At 44.8% G+C, this 20,216-nt stretch overlaps 1 protein-coding gene across 4 annotated transcripts in view; it reads left to right on the top strand.

Moving 5' to 3' along the window:
* Positions 1-18,466, top strand: part of LOC118250818 (1-aminocyclopropane-1-carboxylate synthase-like protein 1) — a 39,433-nt gene extending 20,967 nt beyond the window's left edge. For 2 of the 4 annotated variants that reach the window (XM_050711164.1, XM_050711165.1), the window contains exons 2-15: positions 3,476-4,092; positions 5,471-5,530; positions 8,262-8,332; positions 8,887-8,956; positions 10,005-10,071; positions 10,553-10,650; positions 11,230-11,307; positions 12,269-12,369; positions 13,076-13,165; positions 14,191-14,236; positions 14,374-14,515; positions 15,078-15,220; positions 15,598-15,751; positions 15,969-18,466. In XM_050711164.1, coding sequence (XP_050567121.1) covers positions 3,493-4,092; positions 5,471-5,530; positions 8,262-8,332; positions 8,887-8,956; positions 10,005-10,071; positions 10,553-10,650; positions 11,230-11,307; positions 12,269-12,369; positions 13,076-13,165; positions 14,191-14,236; positions 14,374-14,515; positions 15,078-15,220; positions 15,598-15,751; positions 15,969-16,267 — 2,019 coding nt within the window. In that variant the 5' untranslated portion in view covers positions 3,476-3,492 and the 3' untranslated portion in view covers positions 16,268-18,466. Of the gene's footprint in view, positions 1-1,638; positions 2,299-2,903; positions 3,100-3,475; positions 4,093-5,470; positions 5,531-8,261; positions 8,333-8,886; positions 8,957-10,004; positions 10,072-10,552; positions 10,651-11,229; positions 11,308-12,268; positions 12,370-13,075; positions 13,166-14,190; positions 14,237-14,373; positions 14,516-15,077; positions 15,221-15,597; positions 15,752-15,968 lie in introns of those variants that run through there. The other 2 variants (XM_050711163.1, XM_035552276.2) reach the window with 2 other exon arrangements.
* Positions 18,467-20,216: the final 1,750 nt, after the last annotated feature.

Genomic DNA, 20,216 nt, shown 5'->3' with positions numbered 1-20,216 from the left:
CCCCTGCTCCGGTGTTCTGCGGTGTGCAGGGCACATATTGGTGTCTAAGGTTTACCTGGTCGCCGGCTGTTTGCGTGAAGGGCTTGGAGACCCGGAGCAAAACGAGGAAACTCAGCACCGTTTTTAGGGGGGGGTACTTTCAGGATCATGTGTTGTGGCTTGCTAGAAAAGGAGCTGAGGTTCAGGGGAGGTTTGCCCAGGATCTGTGGCACTCGGGTGTTATTTGCTGGGATGAGACGGAGGCAGGAAGGCTATGGGACGGAGGGCGCCGTGCGGCAGCGCTCGGTTTGCACGCTACACGAGAAGGAAAGGTAGCGAGGGATTTCTGCCAGCCGGGCCTTCCACCTTGCGTGGCAGAAAAAGATGGAAACAACTGAGCCGTGAGCAAGAAAATAGCTCAGCATTTGTCATTACCGATTTATGCGATGACTGTAGGCTCCGTGCCTTCTGGTGCTGGGATGCTGAAGCAGCAGCTCCTCCTGCAGCCAGGGCTAAGCGGGGAGCTTACGGGATGCGCGATGGCTCCGGGGTGCCGTGGGCTGCCGCCAGGCTCTCAGGCAACTTTGAGGAGCTTTGTAAGGGGCCTGCTCCGTGTTGCCTCTGATCTGTGTCTATTTAGTGTTAAACTTATGTCATCGGTGGCTCTATTCATCGCTGCCCCGCTCTTTGCGTGCTCCAGCAAGCAGGGAGGGCAGACGTCCTTATGTAATGAAGTCAGCGCATGAGTGCCTTTGCCTTGGAAAAACCCTAGGAAAGGGAAAAAATTGAAAATCTTACGGGGCCACACAGACGTGTGGAAGCAGAAAAACTTAGGAAATCCCAACTACTATCTGAACAGGAGTTGTGAGGCAAGGCAGTACCATTTTAAAAGCTTTGTCTCCTTTTTTTTTCTTTTTTCTTTTTCCTGTAAAGGCAGTTTTCAAAGAATTGGGCAAAACGCAACCAAGCTCGGCATTTTCGCCTCCCTTTCGCCCAGGTTTCGCGGCAGGGGGCCCCTCCCCGAGCCGTGGAGCGGCTCCGGGCCGAGCCGAGCCGTGCCTGGCACGGCCGGGCGGGAACCGGGCGGGGCGGGGCCGGGCGGGGCGGCGCGGCTCTGGCACGGCTCTGGCACGGCACGGCACGGGCTGCCGCCAGCCCGGCCCATTGGAGCCCAGACGAGCCGAGCCGTGCCGGGCCGTACCGGGCGGCGGGGGAACGAGGGGGGAGGCTCCGCGCCTTCCCGCTTGGCACGGCACGGCACGGGAGCGCGGCGAGCGGCTGGCACGGGCTAAAGTTATCCCGGAATAAGGGCCGCACGCATGTGCTGTCACCCCGGATGTGAACATGCCGGCACGGCTCCCCGCTAGCTCGCTCCGCCCGGCTCTAGCGGATGGGCCGAGCCGTGCCGAGCCGAGCCGAGCCGTGCCAAGCCGTGCCAGGGGCGCCGGCGGCCGCGCCTAGCCCGTGAGGGGCCGGGGGGCGGAGTGGGGGGCCGGGGGGGGACACAGAGCCCCCGGGCGGCCGTGAGGGACGGGGTGCGAGAGGCTCCTGCGGCCGGGGGGCCGGCCCCGGCCCCCCCCGGAGCCCCTCGGCCCGCGGGCCCGGGGGTCTGGGTCCCGGGGGGGCCAGGCCCGGAGCCCCCGGGCCCCGCTCGCCCCCGCCGCCCGCGGGCCGCGGGAGGGATGGATTTTCGGGGGAAGAAGTACGAGCGGGGCAGCAACTGGTCGGACCCCGAGGTGGTGGAGCTGCTGCAGCTGTGGGCCGACGAGTCGGTGCAGATGGAGCTGGAGAGCTGCCTGAGGAACCAGCACGTCTTCAACCGCATCGCCGAGGTGCTGCGGGAGAAGGGCATCCACCGCACGGGCGACCAGTGCCGCGAGAAGATCAAGAAGATGAAGCTGGAGTACCGGCGGATCAAGGACAACAGCAAGGCCCCGCGGGGCGGCCGGACCTGGAAGTTCTACGACGTGATGGACCGCGTGCTCAACAGCCGCCCCGCGCTGGCCTACGGCCCGCTGAGCGGCAGCATGATGGCCCAGCAGGTGCTGCAGGGCACCATGGTGGAGAGCTACCACCACCAGTTCGCCGCCTCCGCCCTGCCCTTTGGGCACGCGCAGCACCCCGAACTGATGGAAATCAAATGTGAGGAGGTGAACTCTGATGAGCACTGCTTGACCCCCGAGCCCCCACCAGCCATGTCTTACCAGCAGGGCTCCCCCGAAGAACATGAGATGGAGAGAGCCTTCTTGGAGAGGGCCCAGAACGACTCTCCCATCTCCAGGGTGGAGGTTCCCATTGAAACCAGTGTTTCACCTTCAGGTAGGGATGGCCTTTTACATTCCAGCATAAGGTTGCTGCCTTGTTTCCCAGAAAGAGAGATTTTTATTTTTTTTTCTGGTGCAGAGATAGACACCTGGTTTGGTTTTCTTTTTTTGCACTGATGTTTGGATCCAATAAGGATTCCACATCCCAAAAAGCTTTAAAGTAGAAGGCTGGTATCCACATTAATAGTCTTCTGGCAATTCCTGAAATGTGTCTTGCTGCAGGTAAATAAAATTTAAAATTACCATGCTAGGCTAAATACTGCGTATGAAATCCAAAGGACTGTCGCATCTGCTATAAGCTGGGATAGGCATTCGTGCTAGATTTCTGCATATAATGCTGACAGTGCTTAAGTTATTAAAAAAAAAATGAAAAAAAATTGCATGCTTTTTGGTGTCAACTGAATGTGACCAGGGCTGTCTGCAGTCCTCATGCTGAATTGTATCAGGAGACCCTCTTCTGCCATTGCGACACAGTAAACCTGCAGGTGAAACTCTACTTGTGCTCTGGTTAAATGTTTTCTATATCTAATCTTTTAGAACACTCAGCAGTGAAGAATGCTTGGGGATAATCATTGCCCGGCTTTCTAATCTGTTAATTAGGACTTGGAAAGAAGACGTGTTTGGAAGTCACTGGTAGAAACAGCTTATGTGTGTAAAGGAGACGAGAATTCTGCACTGGGCGTGCAACAGACCGTTACTTGGCTGCCGTGGAAGGTGGAGTCTGGAAATCACAGAGATTTCCAGCCGGCCTCGGACAGGTTGATGGAAGAACACAGCGTGCTTGGGAGGAAGAGAGGTGATGATCAGTGTGAGCTTTATTTCCGAGATCAGGAAGAAACGCTGTGTCCTCACTGTGGTGGTTGCGTAGGTAGCCAAGGGCAGCGCTGTCGGAAGGGGTTGACTCATTAAGGTCGATTCAGAGAGCAAACGGGGAGCCAGGTCAGTGGCTGGCAGCGTAATGGGGAGCCCAGCATGTGAAGTTTAAAAAAAAAACAGACAAACTAGCATACTCCCAGGATGTAGCTGACTGATTTTGCTTTGGTTTTCCTGTAAAATCCTGCTGTAGGTAGTCTGGTGTTTTCTAGGAGGGGCAGCGGAAGGTTGCAAAATGTGTCCACACCATTTCGCTTGCTGCACATTTCATTTTTCTTCCTACTTTTAAATATTCGCAGGTTTCAGTGAGTCCAACATGGCCAGCTCATCACGGATGCAGAACGTGGTTCCCCGGCCTGGCTTCTCTGCCTTGCATCGCCTGAGAAAAAAGCGGAAAGGCCAGCGGGTGAAGGACCCTCTTGACGATCTCCTGCTGAAGACCCTGACGTCTCAGCGGGCCATGGAAGAGCGCTTCTTGCAGATGGAGGAGCGCCGATTTCAGCGAGACTTGGACGTGGAGGAGCGCCGGATGCAGCTGGAGCAGCGGCGCTTCGAACTGGAGCGGGAGCACGAGTTCCGCATGTTCAACGTTTTCGCTCAGATGCTCAGCATCCTGAAGCAGAGCCACAGTGGCTCCTCCTCCTCCATTGCAATGCCTCGGGGCTTGGACTTCAGCCAGGCGCTGTCCGAAATCACCGGCCTCAGAGGAGGAGGAGGAGGCGACCTGCAAGAGCTGCGGGCTCGACCGCTGGCTGAGAGGAGGGTTGACATGCACGGCTTCTGCCACCAGGGTGACTTCCAGAAGAGCCCCTACCTCTCTGCTCGGGGCAACATCGCCAACATTTTCCGGGGCTCCACTGAGGAAGGGTACAAAGCTTATCACGCTGACAAGTACGATGAAGACAAGAACCCCAATGTGAGTGAGAGTCTCCGAGTGTTTTCCTGGCTCACACAGATGTCGTGGGTCAAGCTGTTTGTTCTGGGACGTGAAATAAAAAGTAACTATGCTGATCACTCCCACGTCAAAGACAAACGTTGTGTTCAGTACAGGTTTGCATGCTCAGGTTTTCCTGTCGGGAGCCAACCAGTGGCAGTAGCAGACCTTCAAAGGCAAAAGCAACCTGCAGGAACACACTGTTCCTCTTTTTTATCTCACCGCCCCTGCTGCCCACTGAGGACAGTCACCGATTATTGCTGGTGATGAGTGGTGGATGAGATAAAACAACAGAGCAGTAGACGTTTAAAACAAAAAAAACTCAGAACTTTCCCTGCCCGTCTAAGCTGTGCTGCTCAGTTGTAAGTAGCTCGTCACACACCCCCTTGTGGCACAGAGGCTGAATGTTAATAATTAGTATTGAATAAGTAACAAGTATGGTGATTATAAATAACGATTTATCTGTGGATTACTTTTAAATAGATCCTGCGTTCAGATACTGAGCTACTTGAAAATTTTAAAATGTTTTATTCTGAGCCCTGACTTGAGTCACACAGTGTTGGGAGTTGGAAAATAGATTTTTAAGACACAAAAACACAATAAATTTTTTGATAAGAGGTGCATTATAAGGCAGAAACTGCTGCTTCTACTAACAATGTAAGTAGTATATGTTTAAACAAATGCCTAAAATTGGACTTGTATTTTAGAAACATCATCCATGTACAGTTGTTTAGATTGCCTTTTGTATTTTTTTAAATTTATTTATCCAACCTCTTCTAGTAATGAAAATGTGCTAGTAGACTTGAGCTCTTCAGCATCTGATGTAATGTTGAATAAGCAGGGCCAAATCCTAGACCTGGAACTGCAGGATTGTCTCTCCAGAGGGGAAAATGTAATGACTATGTGGTTATTTGAAAAAATCAGTGGAGTGGAATGGTAATGACTGATGAATGAGTAATTTTAGATAAAGAAATGTATCAAAAACATTTTTTAAGACTGCTGCATAAGTGTAAACCTCAGTTTTCCCAGAATCGCTTCAGATGTTTTTGTGGTTAGATGCATAACGATGAGTGAATTCGAGAATAAGTTAAATGTGTCTTGTGAAGAAGTACAAATTGTTAGTACGTATTCATTTACACAAAGCTTATTGCCTAAGAAGCTGAGTGCCCGAGATATGTATGTAGACACTCAAACACACATATACGTCTCTAGTTCTATATTATGTTCTATATTCATGTGAACTGTGTTTTGACTTCCTTGGTAAGCATTTTGAGGGCACGTCAGTGAAGTGATAGCTAAGGTGATGTTATGTACATGGTTTTTTTTGTGTCCATAAATGATAAACTCTTTCTTTTTCTAGGGTATAATTAATTTTGGCACCAGTGAGAATAAACTCTGCTTTGACCTGATGTCTAAACGGGTAAGTTCTATTCCAAAAAGAGAAGCAAATGTGCTGTGTAGTTCCTCCTCGGTGTCTCTGCTTTCATAGTATTATTGCTGCCGTTCAGGGTTCTCTAGTAAAGTTTCTCCTTGTGTATTTCTTATTGTCGGAAGTCACTTTGTACACATAGTGTACAGCTATTTGTACACTTATGTTATTTTAGCAGGAGGTTAGGAACGGGCGTGTTTTTCTGTTCCTTTTCATTGTGTGTTTGTGGGAATGTACTTGGCTCATTCAAATACTTAAGACTCAATACTTAAATGGAGTATTGAATTTTTTCTCCCACTGACCGTATTTCTTTTAATACAGAGGTCTCAGAACTAGTTTTGATCTCTCTTTAATTTCAAGGGTCTTCATAGCCTGGGACAGAGGAAGTTGGCTCTGTCCATTGTAAAGTTACACAGTTTGGACTTCTAGTTCTGAATTTACCTAAAATTTGAGAGGGTGGCAGGAGTGAATGGGACGTCTTGTGAAAGCTCTTGAAGTCATACTGGATCATCTGCTTGTCAGACACTTTGTTCAATTGTGTGAAATAAATAGCATGAATCAGAAACAAACAACAAAAAAAGACAAAAGAAAACAACAGAGCTGTGCCTTAGAGGAATGTTTCTTGATTTCCATTAAAATTATTGCCCGGATTCAGCCTCCAAGGTGGAAGGGCTGCATTTTTCCTAGCTGAAGCTGCCTGTGGGGAGGGAAGGTGGCTGGGGTTCTGACAGTCAGTCTCTGCGGTTTGAAGCTCACTGTTACTCCCGTTCCACCAATTCCCACCCTCAAAATGTTCCTTGTTTTATTCCTGCCTGCCACACCACTGAATCGGGGATGCTACCCCACCACTCGGCCTTCCAGCTAAAAGAACAGGTAAGGCAGAGCTGCTGCCTGGCAGCTGTGCACACAGGAGGTGCCCTGCGATAGCTGCGTAGGTTGTACCTCCCTTCGTTCACTGTCCTTTCCCTACACTAACACGGCGTCTGCAGCAAGTAGTGCGGAGGGAGACGGCAGTCGGTTGCATCCTTGTTAGCCTTATTGTGAGAATGAGCTATGGTGTGGTGAGCCATCCTGCAGGTGGCGAGAAGTTGGGCAATGTTACTGTTTCCAGCTTCTCCTTCACAGCCCAGAGTTACAGCAGGGGTTCGCTGAATGCTGTGCCAGCTGGGATTGTAGGGAAAAATAATTTGTTGCTAGTGGGGAAAATAAATACTGTTTCCACTGAATAAAGCAGCATATCGGATTTCTGTCTTCAACTTTTGACCCTTAAATTGGGTAATGAATATTCTGTGGCATGAGATCTCAGATAGTCTTCATTTTGGATGGCCCATCTGATTTTCCTAGCCCTTAAAGCATTATCATTAAGGGTTCTTTTCTTTATTATTGCATAGCCCTTTTTGGCCAAGTCTGCTGATATGTTTTATGTTGCATTCTCTAGATAAGTTTAGGAGAGAGATCTAAGGAGACATAGTTCTGTGCTACATAGGCTTCAAGAACATCTACAGATGAATAAAGGAACTTTATTCCCCTAATGTCAGGTTGTAATTCTGCATGGGATGAGGACAGTGTCTTTAAACTGTCCAGTTTCCAGAGCTTGGCACAAGTTATTAAAACACCAATACAGAATGTTGTGGTTTTGTTACTCTGTGGTAGACATTCACACTGCATGTTAAATTTCCGTCCTCCTTTGCACCATCACTTACTTGTTGTGTCCACGCTCCCCTGCCTTTTTAGTATTAACTCATAGATCGGTTGTCATCAAATGTTTGGAAGTTACATTGCACATAACATTTGTTTAGTCCCTTTTTGTTCATGTGAAATGTCCTTTTCCTTCTGCCCTGATCACCGCTGCACTTCCCCTTGCAACTTCATAGAACTGGATTATGTGAAACCCTGATAATGACAACCTTGAAAATATTTAGATAAAAGCAGTGTGCTTATTTTATCTAAATATAAACATTAAAAAGGGCTCTAAAGCTTGCCCACAGTTCAGGTGAATCTGACTTTGAGAACAGAATAAGCTCCTAATAAAGAACAGAGTATCTGCCCAAGGGAAGACATTCAAGAAGATAATTTTATTTTTCACTTGTCTTTTGAAAGCTCCTCTTACATTCTAACACTTAACAAGACTTATCAGAACTGTAGGTCTGAAGTAACTTGGAACTGAGATATAAATGAAAGGTAGAAATCATTAAAAATTAATATGTTGAAAGGTTTTTTTTAAAAAAAAAAAAAGAAAACATATCAGATTGTGATTTCAAATCCTGTCTGTCTCTTTCCAACAATATAGACCTGAGCTTTCATGCTGCTAGTGTTTTCACAATTGGTACTTAATTGCCAGCTGAAAGCTTTTGTTCTTATAACGTGGGCAAAGCACTCCTTGGGACACTTGATTGCTTCATTTGTTCAGAAGGTCTTCTGCAGGTTTCTTTTTTGGAGCATCCTTTCTGTAGATCTCTGGGCAGAGAAGTTTTGGCTGCAATTATTTAGCAAAAGCCTGTACCTTCCATAAACTGCAGTTATCACTGGTCATCTTGCTGATCGTTGCCTCTCCAAGCTGCGTTAATTCTGATGGTCAGTGGCTTTCTCAATCCAGTTTTAAGGCCGTTGAAGTGTTATGTGTATGTGTCTATGCAGGTGTGTGCCTGCATGTGGATCTACCTATTTCCATGTTTCTGGTTTCCGTGATTGTGCTTTTAATGCTTCTTTCTGTTGCTCACAGCTGACGCAGACTGATATGAACCTCATGGAGCCTCCACTGCTTCAGTATCCTGACTGGAAGGGACATATGTTGTAAGTCTTCTCATTCCTGTAATGCTTCTCTTTTTGAGTACTTGTCTGATAAAGTGGATGAGTACGAACCACTTCTGGTACACATTAGTTAAAACTTTTCTAGGTCATTTAATCGTCTTTTTCTTTTCAAAAGTGTAAATTAGTCACCCAACTAGTTAAAAATCCTTTGAAAATCCAGTTGAAAATCCTTTTATGTAAGAAAAGATGCTAATTTTCTAAAACAAATGCAGTTTTAACAACACTATATACATTAACAAATCAGGTAACTCCAAAAAGTTCCTTCAGACATCATGAACACTGGGGACTTTAATCCTTCAGCTCTGTTCTCAGTTAAAGCTCTTCAGAAATGTATGCCTAGCTGTAGCCATTATTCGTGACACCTTTGCCACGTGTAACAGTCATGTCTGTGGCATGGGCCTGAGCTATCCTGTTTTCTAGCTATCTGCATCAGACTTTACTGTGCCCTGGCTTTATTTTCCTGAGATGCGGACCTGGGGAAGCCCAGCCTCTTGGAGAATAAGCTGAATCAATATTTGCTTTTGTGTCTTTCTCAGTTTACGGGAGGAAGTGGCTCGATTTTTGACCTATTACTGCAAGGCCCCTGCACCTCTTAAGGCAGAAAATGTGGGTAACCCACTTTCCATTGGTGTCTATTCTAATGTATTGCCATTTGTTGTCAAACAATTTCATCTTATTTTTTAAACAAGTGATTTTGTAAGATGACAGCCTTTTATCATGTAAATGAGATTGAATCATAGCCATTTTAGTACCTTTTGATGCACACTTTAGCCAACACTTCAGTTCTGCTGTTTATTTGCCTTATTCTTTACTTTTGTGTGCCAACTCCTCATGCCATTGCTCTCAATGAGGCTTTATGCTTTTATCTCCATATTCAGCCCTGGGACCTATGGTGCTTGTGTCCCTCAGGGACAAAGAGCACCCGTTGTTTCAGCTGGGTTTAATTTTTTACTGTTTTGCTGCTACACCTCAGGACAAAATCTGTTGTTAAGCCAAGAGTAGTTTTACCTGGCAAGAGCAGACGTTTTCAGACTTTGCAGGACTTGCTGACCTGCGAGGGATGCAGGCTGGGCTCGGTGCATGCATGAGTCCTGCTTTTGCTGGGTTGTAAAGGCAGCAGGAGCAGCTGCTGCTGCTCAGGCTGCAGTAATTCAGCAGAAGCCCCTACTTCACATATGCTGAAGTTGTGACTGATCAGTTTGCTGATCGTTGCCCCTCCAAGGCAGCAGATTCAACCTGATGCTTGGATTGAACTCGTGGGACCTGTGCACGTCAGTCTTCTGGAAGCAGCAGTCAAACTTGCCCCGTATGAGACCATTACCACAAAGAGAAGATAATGCGTATTAGCTGGTGAAAAGGATTTTGCCTTTCTAAAGCTTCAGAACTAAATTTTTCCCAATGTAAAACCTGCTATTTCTAAATACTGTATTGCTTATTACAATCAAGAAAGGCATCTGGACAAAGTATCATGCAACAGAGTACAGGATTGAAGTTATTTCTGGTAGAAGTGGGAATTCAGCAGGAAAATTCTGGGAACTTCCGTGCTAGAGAATTAGGGAGCAAATACATTTTGTTGATATTGTTAAAAATTGTTTTCTGTGGTGGTATCTTTCTATGGACTGATTTATCACTAACCTCTCTCTTTCTTCTCTAGGTGATTGTTCTGAATGGTTGTGGCTCTTTGTTTTCTGCGTTAGCTACAGTCCTTTGTGATCCAGGAGGTAAGTGGATTGCTGAGAGATGTTTTTAATGTTTATTTTTCTTCGGAAATAATGAGTTACTCAGTTTAAATGTTGTTTGATAGAAGCGAAGTGTAGGAATTGGCACTAGTCTACTGCAAGGTTCTTGTTTCCTGCAGCATTGTGTTGTGAAATTCATCACCTTCACAGTCTGCAGATCTCTGGTGCTCACGCTCTGTGTCTTGCCCTGTCTGTCTTCACTGTTTTAGGGTGCTCTGCTTAGCCCACTAAATGTGGGCTATGCTCAAGCTTACAAGGGTTACTGAGGATGGATGTACAGTGTCCTAGTTCCTGCAGAAGACTGACGAATTAATACAGAAAGAAAGTAGAGAAAAAGGCAGTAACATTAAAATGTTTCCAGAGGACGTAACTGTAGAAAAGCTTTCATGCTTAGCTGAAATATGCTAGAAGAGAGAGAAGGACTGGGGCCTGTCGCTGACAAATCTTGTCGTCTTGGTTCCAGAGGCTGTTCTGATTGCTACTCCTTTTTATGGTGGTATCACCCAGAGCGTCTTTCTGTATGGCAATGTCAAGCTGGTGTACGCCTATTTAGACAGTAAGGTAAGAATTGAGAGGAGGGAGTACCAACCTCTGCAGTCAAAATATAATTGGCACAGGAAAGCGTCAAGCTTTGGGGACCTCAGGACAGGGCTAGGCAGCAGCCTATGGGTGTTTTCCCATTTATTGTTGGGAAACTGGAAACAAGTTTTCAAGAAACTTGTTTGAGGGCATAAATCTGGATTCCAGTCTTCTCCTTTTCTTGTATCTTACTTCCTATAAATGTGTAGTAATGGCTGTTGAGGGGGGAAGATGGCCATTTTGAACCTTAGAGACAGAAGTATGTGCTGTCCTACTAGAGGTGGTCTGGGGTCAAAGAGCACATGGAGACTTGGCATTGCTTTAGTTATTAAGAATGGCCAGAGAATTCTGTGCCTGTGGCCTGTCTGTGATGAACGTTTCTTTGATTTTATTTATTTACTCTTTCTGTATTATAAAAAGATAAGAGTGGATGCTCTTTATTGTTGGTCATTATTGTTGGGTTTTTATTTTGTTTTGGGGGACGTTTCTCAGGGGAATGGCTCAAGGCAGACTCAGTTGAAATAATTTGGCCTTTTTTTGTGTCTTTGTGGTGTCTTTCAGATTACTGGAACAAGCACTCGGCCTTTTCAGCTTACAGTGGAAAAACTGGAAAAAGCCTTGCAGGATGCCCGTGCAGAGGTGAGTGTAGCTGAGCTTCTTATTATCGGTCTGCAAGTATTCAAATTATTTTTATTAAGTCGACAGTATGTTTGAAATGACTGGTCCCAGAAATGGCCTGAAGACCAAAACAATTTCAAAACCTAGCACCTGGCTTTCTCATGGTCCTTACAGAAAGCCTGAGATCAGGCTCCTTGCAAATCCTGTTTGCACTTGTGGCAGAGTACTCAGCCTCACTTGCAAGAGGAATCCCATGGTGTCATATGTACCTGGGCACGCGCTACAATGTGGGGACTACCTAGAGTTTCTCCTTTGGGAAGGCCAGCTGAGTTTCCCCCCAAAACAACTGCTATACTCAGTAGTGCAGCAGAATCAAGTAAGACCATCAAGAGTATTCGCAGGAGGGGCAAATTTAGAAGGCAAATGCAGATTGTTTCTGAATATTTAGTCTGTAGGTTTTGAAATTGTCCTAAACCCAGGGTAGGTTTAGCTGCATCTTTAGATCATTACTGGCTCTGACATCTCCAGCCACATGTTCTCTAAATGTGAGCAATTTGCATCCATGTAGCTCTAATTCCTATCTTTCTTGCGTCATTCATGGGCAACCTTCAGTAATCTGTTACTTCCTGATTGCCGATACAGCTCAGACACAATTCTCTTCCACACTGAGAATGTGTGAGAGCATCTTTGTTATAAATTGGCTTACCAGATGGCAGCAATCATAGCGGAACTCCCCCTTTTCAAAAATCATAGATTGATTCTGTGTGTTTTCCCCAGTTCCCTTTGCAAGTGCTGTAATTATAAAAAATATCTTAATTTGTGGCTAAAAGTTTTCTCATACAAATCTAACCTTTGAGGTAAAATTGTCGTGGTGCAAAGCTGAAGGGGAGTCTCGTGGTCGCATTCAGTGCTCCAGTGGAGGAACTGAAAATCTATCCCGTGATGAACTCTCTCTTACTATTGCATTTTTTGTGTTCTGCAGGGTATCACTGTAAGGGCCTTAATTCTACTGAATCCCCAAAATCCCCTTGGGGACATCTATTCCTTGTCAGAATTACGGGATTACCTGGAATTTGCTAAAAGGTATGTCAGTTTGGAGGGCTGAGGTATCCTGAGTCAGATACGGCTTTCAGAGTCTGGCGGACGACTTGCTCTCTCCTAATTTATATGTGAATATTTTCTCAGTCGGGCATAAAGCCTGTTCTTCACACAGCGCACAGCAGGCTTAAGAGAGGAGAGAGGGCTGTCGGGGAGAAGGGAGCGTGGACCTTCCAGTCATCTGGAGTGGCAAGGCAACTTGCGTCAAGGAATAGAAGCTTTATTCCTTGGCAGTCCTAGCAAACACTATTGTGCCGTGTGTCTTTGGTAGGAATCTGAGTTGCTTTCCTCCCAGTTTTTCTGTATGTACAGAGAAAAAGAAATATTTGAATATGGCTTCCCAGCTTCATCGCTGATGCTCTCTGAAATTTGGTCAATTCTGAGTGGATGATGATACGTCGTACTCTAGAAGGGTAGTACCTACAGCAGTTAATTTTCACGAGTGCTTTGGAAATGACTGAAATTTTATCTCGTTATATGGTTGCAGTGTGTAACAATTAGCTGGATATAACTCAAATCAGTTCAATGTACACATAATAGACCTTCCAAGTTGTTAAAAAGTGCTTCTGTGCTGCAAAATTTGGTGTCCCTCTTCTTTGTATAAAGCCGGTCTTTGCAGAATCCTGAATTACTCTTTGCTTCTAAGCCAGAAGCAGCATTTTTTTGTAACTTCCGTTTTGTCCTTTTGCAGACATGAATTGCATGTGATAGTAGATGAGATCTACATGCTGTCAGTTTTTGATGAATCAGCCACGTTTCACAGTGTCCTAGGCATGGACAGGTAAAATCAGCTCCTACTTCCCTGGCCATCTTCCAGTGACAGTTCAACATGATGCCTTGCTGAGAACTTGTGACTGGAAGTTAAGTCATGAGCTAGCAAATTCTGAATCTGCGTTACATTGTTTGTTTTTATTATTATTGTTGTACTTTCTGAATGGCAAATGCATTTTTTTCAAGTGCAAGGAAAAATCTAGCAAGGAAAAAATGTTAATTTTCTGCTGTGATACCCTTTCCAGCGTGTGCTTTGGTACTTGCTTGTGCCAGTCCCCCCAGAATGGCAATGAATGTTTCATTTCTTGAGAGTGAGGCTTTTCTTTCCTGTTTAAACATTGCTGCCTCTTTCCCATGTTTCTGTTGATGCTATAAAGACCTTCTGTTGCTATTTACTTGCTTTTTTTTTCATACAGTAGTCACGGATCACAGTGTTACTACAGATTTGAGAATGGGTTTTATTAGGTATTAATTTAATGATACAAAATTTTTTGCAAAACTCATATTTTAATATATGTATATTATAATTGTTTTTTCTTTCTGGTTTTCGCCAATGGTGTTATCTTTCTTTTCATGCTCGTTTGCAAGGAAATAAAATTATACTTGGCTGTTTTCTCAGCATTGCTGAGCTTGGATGTACAGCATTGCAAAGGAAGAATCTCCTTCTGCAAAGTATTGTGGTTTGAAAGAAAGAAAATTGCTTTAAATTCTTAGAAATGGAAATCAATAGAAATTGATTTGTAGCGTTAAATTTACAAGCTATATACATGCAGAAAATCTGCGCGTGAAGTACGGCACTTACTGGAAGTATCTATGTATCTGAAATACCTAAAAATCTCATCTGAAATTAGTTCCTGGGAGTTCCTTGCTTCTGAAGTTAGGTCAGATCGGGATTTTCCCGCTTGACTGATGTTCCGTGCTGCGCTGCCTGTCACTGTGTAATGCTGCCTCTCTGTTTTCGCAATGCTGCACTGGTGACCCAAAAGCTTCAGCACCTATGACACTAACTGCCCATCTGCATCCTTCTACATACAGATTGCCTGATCCACAGAGGACCCATGTGATGTGGGGAATAAGCAAGGTGAGTGCTGGTGTGGCTTCCTCACCGCTTTGGTTGGCTTGCTGTCCTCAGGTTCCTTATGCAAGAAAGAACAAGGCAATGGTTTTAGGATCCCAGCCTTCCTGTGCAATAAAGTAGTCTCTCTGTGTCTTCTGCAGGATTTTGCTGTCTCTGGGATTCGCTTTGGTACTTTGTACACAGAGAACCAAGATGTCGCTAATGCGGTGGCTTCTTTGTGCTACTTCCACGGGGTCTGTGGACCTGTCCAGCACAAGGTTGCACAGCTGCTTAGAGACAGAGGTGAGTCAGCAGCTTCATGTGGGATCCTCTGCTGTCTGTGTGTCTTGGTACCTCGTGGGATCCTGTCCCCTTACTCTCCCAAATGGTGTCTTGTGTGTGCAGTTGGCAGCCTTCCCTGATCCTGAAGCTGCCTGTGTAAGCCATGGCTGACAGTTCCACAGCAGAGCAGCATCTCTGCAGAGCTCCTCAGCAGCAGAGTTAGAGGAGCAGCTATGAAGAAGCTAAGTGTGTAGAAGTAGCTAGTGTTGTACAGAAGCAGCTGAGCAGAGACAAAGGAGTACAGCCTTGTGGGAAGAGGGAAATGGGACTGGGTTTCTAGCTTTGCCCTGGTTGGAGTACTAACAGTCCGTAGCTACAAAAGCCATGACTGTAGGGAAATGGTGAAGAAGATACACACAGACATTAAATTGCTAAATAGTTCTTGCCCCCATTTCTGCTTGAGGAAACAAAAAAGGAGTCGAAAGGTGAAATATAAAAAGGCATTGTGAGTATTTTAGAAACCTTAACAGATCTGAATTCTTAGTCAGTTTGTAATTATTTTTTTTCTTCTCCTTTTGGTTAGACTGGATCAACCAGGTGTACCTGAGGGCCAACCATGCCCGCCTAAAAGCTGCCCATACATATGTGACAGATGAGCTGAAGACACTTGGGGTTCCTTTTCTCAACCGCAACGCAGGCTTCTTTGTCTGGATTGATTTCAGAAAGGTTGGTAGTCCTAGGAAAGGAGGCTTCTCCTGGGACAAGGGCAGGCACGTGGTGCAACTGCGTCCAGGGGCAAGTTCAATATTGCGATATGCATTTTGTTAAAACCCCATCTGATGTGAGCAGAGGGAGGGACTGCCTCGTATTTCTGTGCGTGCTTTTCCTTTCGTCTGTCTGTGCATTTCCCTCCTTGCAGGAATCTTACTGCTCTCAAGCCACTTTCCTCCCCATTTCTTCCTTTTTATCACAACTGCTGTACTTCAGAGGTAAAAGGTGTCTCCCCTGGCCTTTTTAGACCTCATGGGAATCACAAATTCATGAGGATCTCAGTGAGTTAGCCTATATGTGACTAACCTCTGGCCTTCTGGTGACTCTCCCAGTACCTTAGGACGGGAACATTTGAGGAGGAGATGCTGCTCTGGAGGCGTTTTCTCGATAACAAGGTCCTCCTGTCCTGCGGCAAAGCCTTTGAGTGCAGTGAACCTGGATGGTTCCGCATCATTTTTGCTGACAAGACCCACCGACTACAGCTGGGTGAGTGATGTTTTTCCTTCTTCCTCCCACCGGAGTTTCTGTAGCACTGTTTCCTCCTCTCCTTAATCCTAAACTATCCTATTATTATGATCCTTGTCTTCCCCGTGCTTCCTTCCTTTCCTTCCACCCTCCAAATTTTTCTGGATCTGACTGGGATTTGGAGACCCTTGTGGCTTAAACTAATCCACCAATGTTTCCCCTCCTTATACCTCTGCAGGTATGCAGCGGATCCGCAAGGTTTTGGAAGAGCGAGAGCAGGAGATACTGGCTGAGGAAAAGGAGCAGCCTTGTCAGTCAGATCAGGATGGCAAAGCAGATAGCACAGATGAAGTAATTTTTGTATCCCGCCACCAGGAACCTACCTGTTCTGGTAGCTCCAACCTCGGTGACCTCATTGGCCTCCTGCAGCAGCAGATGCGTTCGTCTGACTGGCTACAGAAAAATACAGCAGAGCAGTTTGCACAGGAAAAGCCAGAAATCTACGATGTGTTCAGTAAACTGGTGGGGAAACAGTAGGGGTCAGTGTGCCTTCAGGGGTGTTCCTGAGCACCGAGTGACTGGCCCTGGGCCCCTAACAGCTCAGCATTGACTTCCAGCAAATAATATATTTTCTGTATAGCAAGAAAATCACTTTGTAAAACCCCTCCTCAACCCCCTGTTGGAGATCTCTGATTTGTATTATATAGGTGCTTTCCTCGGACTGGGGTGAGGGTAAGGAATGATGGGGGTCTTGTTCACCTGCTACCCCTCGTCCTGCTGCATCACTGTATTTTGTATTTCATTTCTAATGAATATGCTCTTAACTCTCTTAGAAGGTCTTGCGGTGTCTTTTTTATGCTTATTTCACTCTTTCTGGGAAGATGGAGACATGACATTGTTAACATGTGTGAAGTTTGCCTTCTCCTGAATGATGCCCAGAAGTAATTAATTTTTTCAGTGCCAGAAGATGACTCCTTTCACAAAGAAATGTTTTGGGGAGATAGAACACAGTGTCAGCCCAAAGGTAGCCTCAGCTAAGATTAAATAAGCATGCATACATGGCCATCTGCATGAGTGAGGCTCTTAGAACATGATCATTTAGTTTGAGTTCTGTAAAAGTTTTTCATTTTGAGTTGTTTTCCATTCTGTTCTCAGATCAGACAGTATCTAACCCCCTCGGCTGGTGAAATGCCTCTCTTTGTTTCCATCCTTCTCCTTGTGTAAATAAAAGGCACCTATTGACCTCTTGGCTCATGGTGTCCACTGAAGAGCTAAGCGTGGAGAGGTGATGGAAAGCAGACATACTCTCTGCAGCCTTCCTACTCATGGAAGTCCATCCCATCCTGTTAGCGGTGAGGTTATTGGCAAGGATGCTGCTGAGAACGCTTCTTGTACCATTCCGCTAGATGTACCTAGTTCAAGCCCACGGGCTTCCATAGTGGCACCTTTCACCGTTACCAGGATAATTAAAGCAAATTCTTACCTGGACTACTATGTTTGTCAATTTGCAAGGTATTTTTTTTTGGCTAAATAGTATTCTTTGGTCTCCCCTCCTTCCTCTCTTTTCCATTTTTAAAGACATTGAGGTGCACCATTCTCCTCTTGTAATTTGTTGGCAGTGCCAAGTTACATCTTGGTAGCATTATGGAATCTGTTTAAGTAATGAGTTAGAGAGGTGAAAGATAAAATTCAGAGTAAATTCTGTGCTGTCAAAGCAGTTTGAACTTGCTGATCACAACTGAAGAGCAAAGGCATGTGTGCATATCATACTTTGAATCACCATGGCAAAGGGAGCAAATAATTACTGCAGCTGAACTTTGGTGAGTTAGCTGTGGAGAACTGTGGGGACAACGAGGAGCAGAGTCTGACCAGCTGCTGAGGAGAAGGTTGTGCTGCTGCTAGAAGGAACGGGTGCATCTCAGACACCGGGGGGAGGAGAAAAGGTTGGTGAGATGAGTGGTAAGATGAGAGATGGGAATAGATAGAAGCATCGTATTTGCTTAGTAGTTTATTATTTTTCCATGCACAGTATTTCTAAAGACATTCTGAGGTTATTATAATTTTGCATGTGCTCTTGATTGTCCACAAAGAAAGCTATAGCTTTCTTTTTCCTTATGTGAGTGGGAGGTAAAATGTGCAGCCAATATACAAATGGACTTACTGGCTTGCTCCTCTTATTTATGTACCCCAAGGAGTATCTGCAACAAAAATTTAGGGAGAAAGCTCTTTGAAATGAGGAACAAAATAAGGCTGTATAGACAGTAGTCAAAACTGTATTTTAGGGGATTCTTATAACAATTTCAAGCCACTAATTGCTCCTACTTTTGTTTGGATGTTCCAGTCATTTCTACGGCTGGAGTATGTTACTATACAACATTCACATGGATGTAGATGTTTACTGTTCAGAAAGCATGTTTTTGGTACTATCGGTGTGGAAGCAGCCAGTTAAACACACCTCTCTGTAGGAAAGAGGCTGCAGTATATTTTCAAAATCCCCATAGCTAATATAATGTGGTCCACAGTCACTTCCATCTGAGTTTACGGTGACTAAAAATAGCAGGGGAGATGCACGTATTTTTCCACGCGTTTTCAGGTTTAGCACCTGAGGAGCTCTCCACTGAGGCAGGTTAGCTTCATCATGGTTGAAAAGCAAACAAACAAAAACCTGTAAATGAGGGAAGAGAGAAATGTGGTATCGGGAGCCTGCTATTGGAATAGGCAGCATTCATTTTGACTGAAAAAAAAAAAAAAAAAAAAGGCCTTGAAAATTGAAAATGGCCTCTGGTTGAGAAGAATTGTTGAACATTCAGGAATTTCTTACTATTCCTGTACAGGGATTGAATTGGCTGTTGCTCGCTGCCTGAATATCCTGATGGGAGAAAGGCTGAGCTCAGTGGAGCCATGGCGGGGGCCCTCGGTGCCAGAGCCCCCCGGGCACGCTGTCCTCCCCAGGCTGTGCCTTTGTGAGTGTTTTGTTCCCTCTGCTGCCTCCGTGTCAGATGTTCGCTGTGCACACTATTGCTCATCATCATCATTAATGTGCCCTTTTTTTTTTTTTTTCCCCTGCATGGCAAATCTGTACATGAGGAAAAAAAAAAAAAAAAAGATGCAGAAATGAATAAGGTCTGAGTGCCCCCTGCATTTCTTTTTCCAGTCTGGCAGGCAACAGGCAAACAGAACAGTACCTGAAATGATGAAGCTGGTCAGAGATATATTTTTATAAAAATGTAGCATTTCTCTAAAATAAGAATTACCATCAAGATGTGTATAACACGGTGCTTTCATTGCTTATGTCCACTTATTGTCCACTGAAGTTAAACAATGATAAAATCCACTTTGCTTGTAATTTTTGTTTTCAGGTTATGATTCATTTGAGTACAGAAAGGATGCTAGATGGCTTTGTGTTTTGTTTTTTTTTTTTTTCCAGAAATAGTTCCAGTCTTGTTTTTCTTTTTTCTTTCTTTTTTTTCTTTTTTTTACCTCTCTTTATCCCAGGGGAGTGTTCAGAGTTTTTCAGTTAGAAGAGGTAATTTCCTATATAGCACAGCTTTCTGTCATAGAAACTGCCCCAATCAATATTTCAGGTCTAACCTTCATGTGTCCATGTTTGTGGGAGGGGAAGATCAGTAAATCTCCATATTATTAACGTGTGTTACACTGCAGCTAACTGAACAGCATGGGTTGGGCCCAGTCCAGATACATATTTATGAAGAATCATGCATACTTAAGGAACAGATTTGTGAAGATGGGTATTCCTGGCAAGTACTGAGGGAAAATATTCACTAAATAATCCTCTACCTTAACTGAAGAAGGGCTGCTGCTGGAATGTACTGCATGATAGATTTTTTTGGATATACTTTTTAGATTAAAAAAAAAAAAAAGCTAATACCTTAAATGTTCTCTTTCTCTATTAGAGTGCTGACAACAGAGCGGTCAGCAGAGCCAAGGGTTGTGTGCTCCCTTTGTCCCCAACCACCCAGTTTTTCAAAACGTGGGTTTTTTTTGGGTCAAAATATCATTTATATTGGTAATTTTTTTCAGTTGCTTGGTTAGGGAATTCCTCTATTGCTCTCTTGCTGTCAGCAGGATTACATTTCATCAGAGAGATGGTCAGACTAACGGCTGCGTAAAAAACCTTCATGGAGAAAGCTATGTGAATCCCCCCCTAAACACACCTACATCTAAAGTATCAGGCATGCAAAAAATATAGCCATTTTTGAACTTCTAAGTACATGTGCAGCCATTTTAGTGAGACAGGCTCACTAAGAGAAGATCATTGTTGTTTTTTTTTCTGAAGCAAATCAGATTACATTGTGAAGAACACAAGGTAACCTACAAGGATATATGCAAAAATATGTGTATTCTGACTGAGAAAATCAGAGGGGCAAGGTACACTCATTCTTCACTCCAATTTATGCTTTATTTATTACCAGCTTACATAAAGCACTGGCAACTGACCAGTGACAAATGTACGTTAGTCAGAGAT

The sequence above is a fragment of the Cygnus atratus genome, chromosome 5 (genome assembly GCF_013377495.2).
Source record: "Cygnus atratus isolate AKBS03 ecotype Queensland, Australia chromosome 5, CAtr_DNAZoo_HiC_assembly, whole genome shotgun sequence".
Taxonomy (NCBI): Eukaryota; Metazoa; Chordata; class Aves; order Anseriformes; family Anatidae; genus Cygnus; species Cygnus atratus.
The sequence above is the reverse complement of the archived record's forward strand: the minus strand, read 5'-3'. Positions and strand labels throughout refer to the sequence as shown.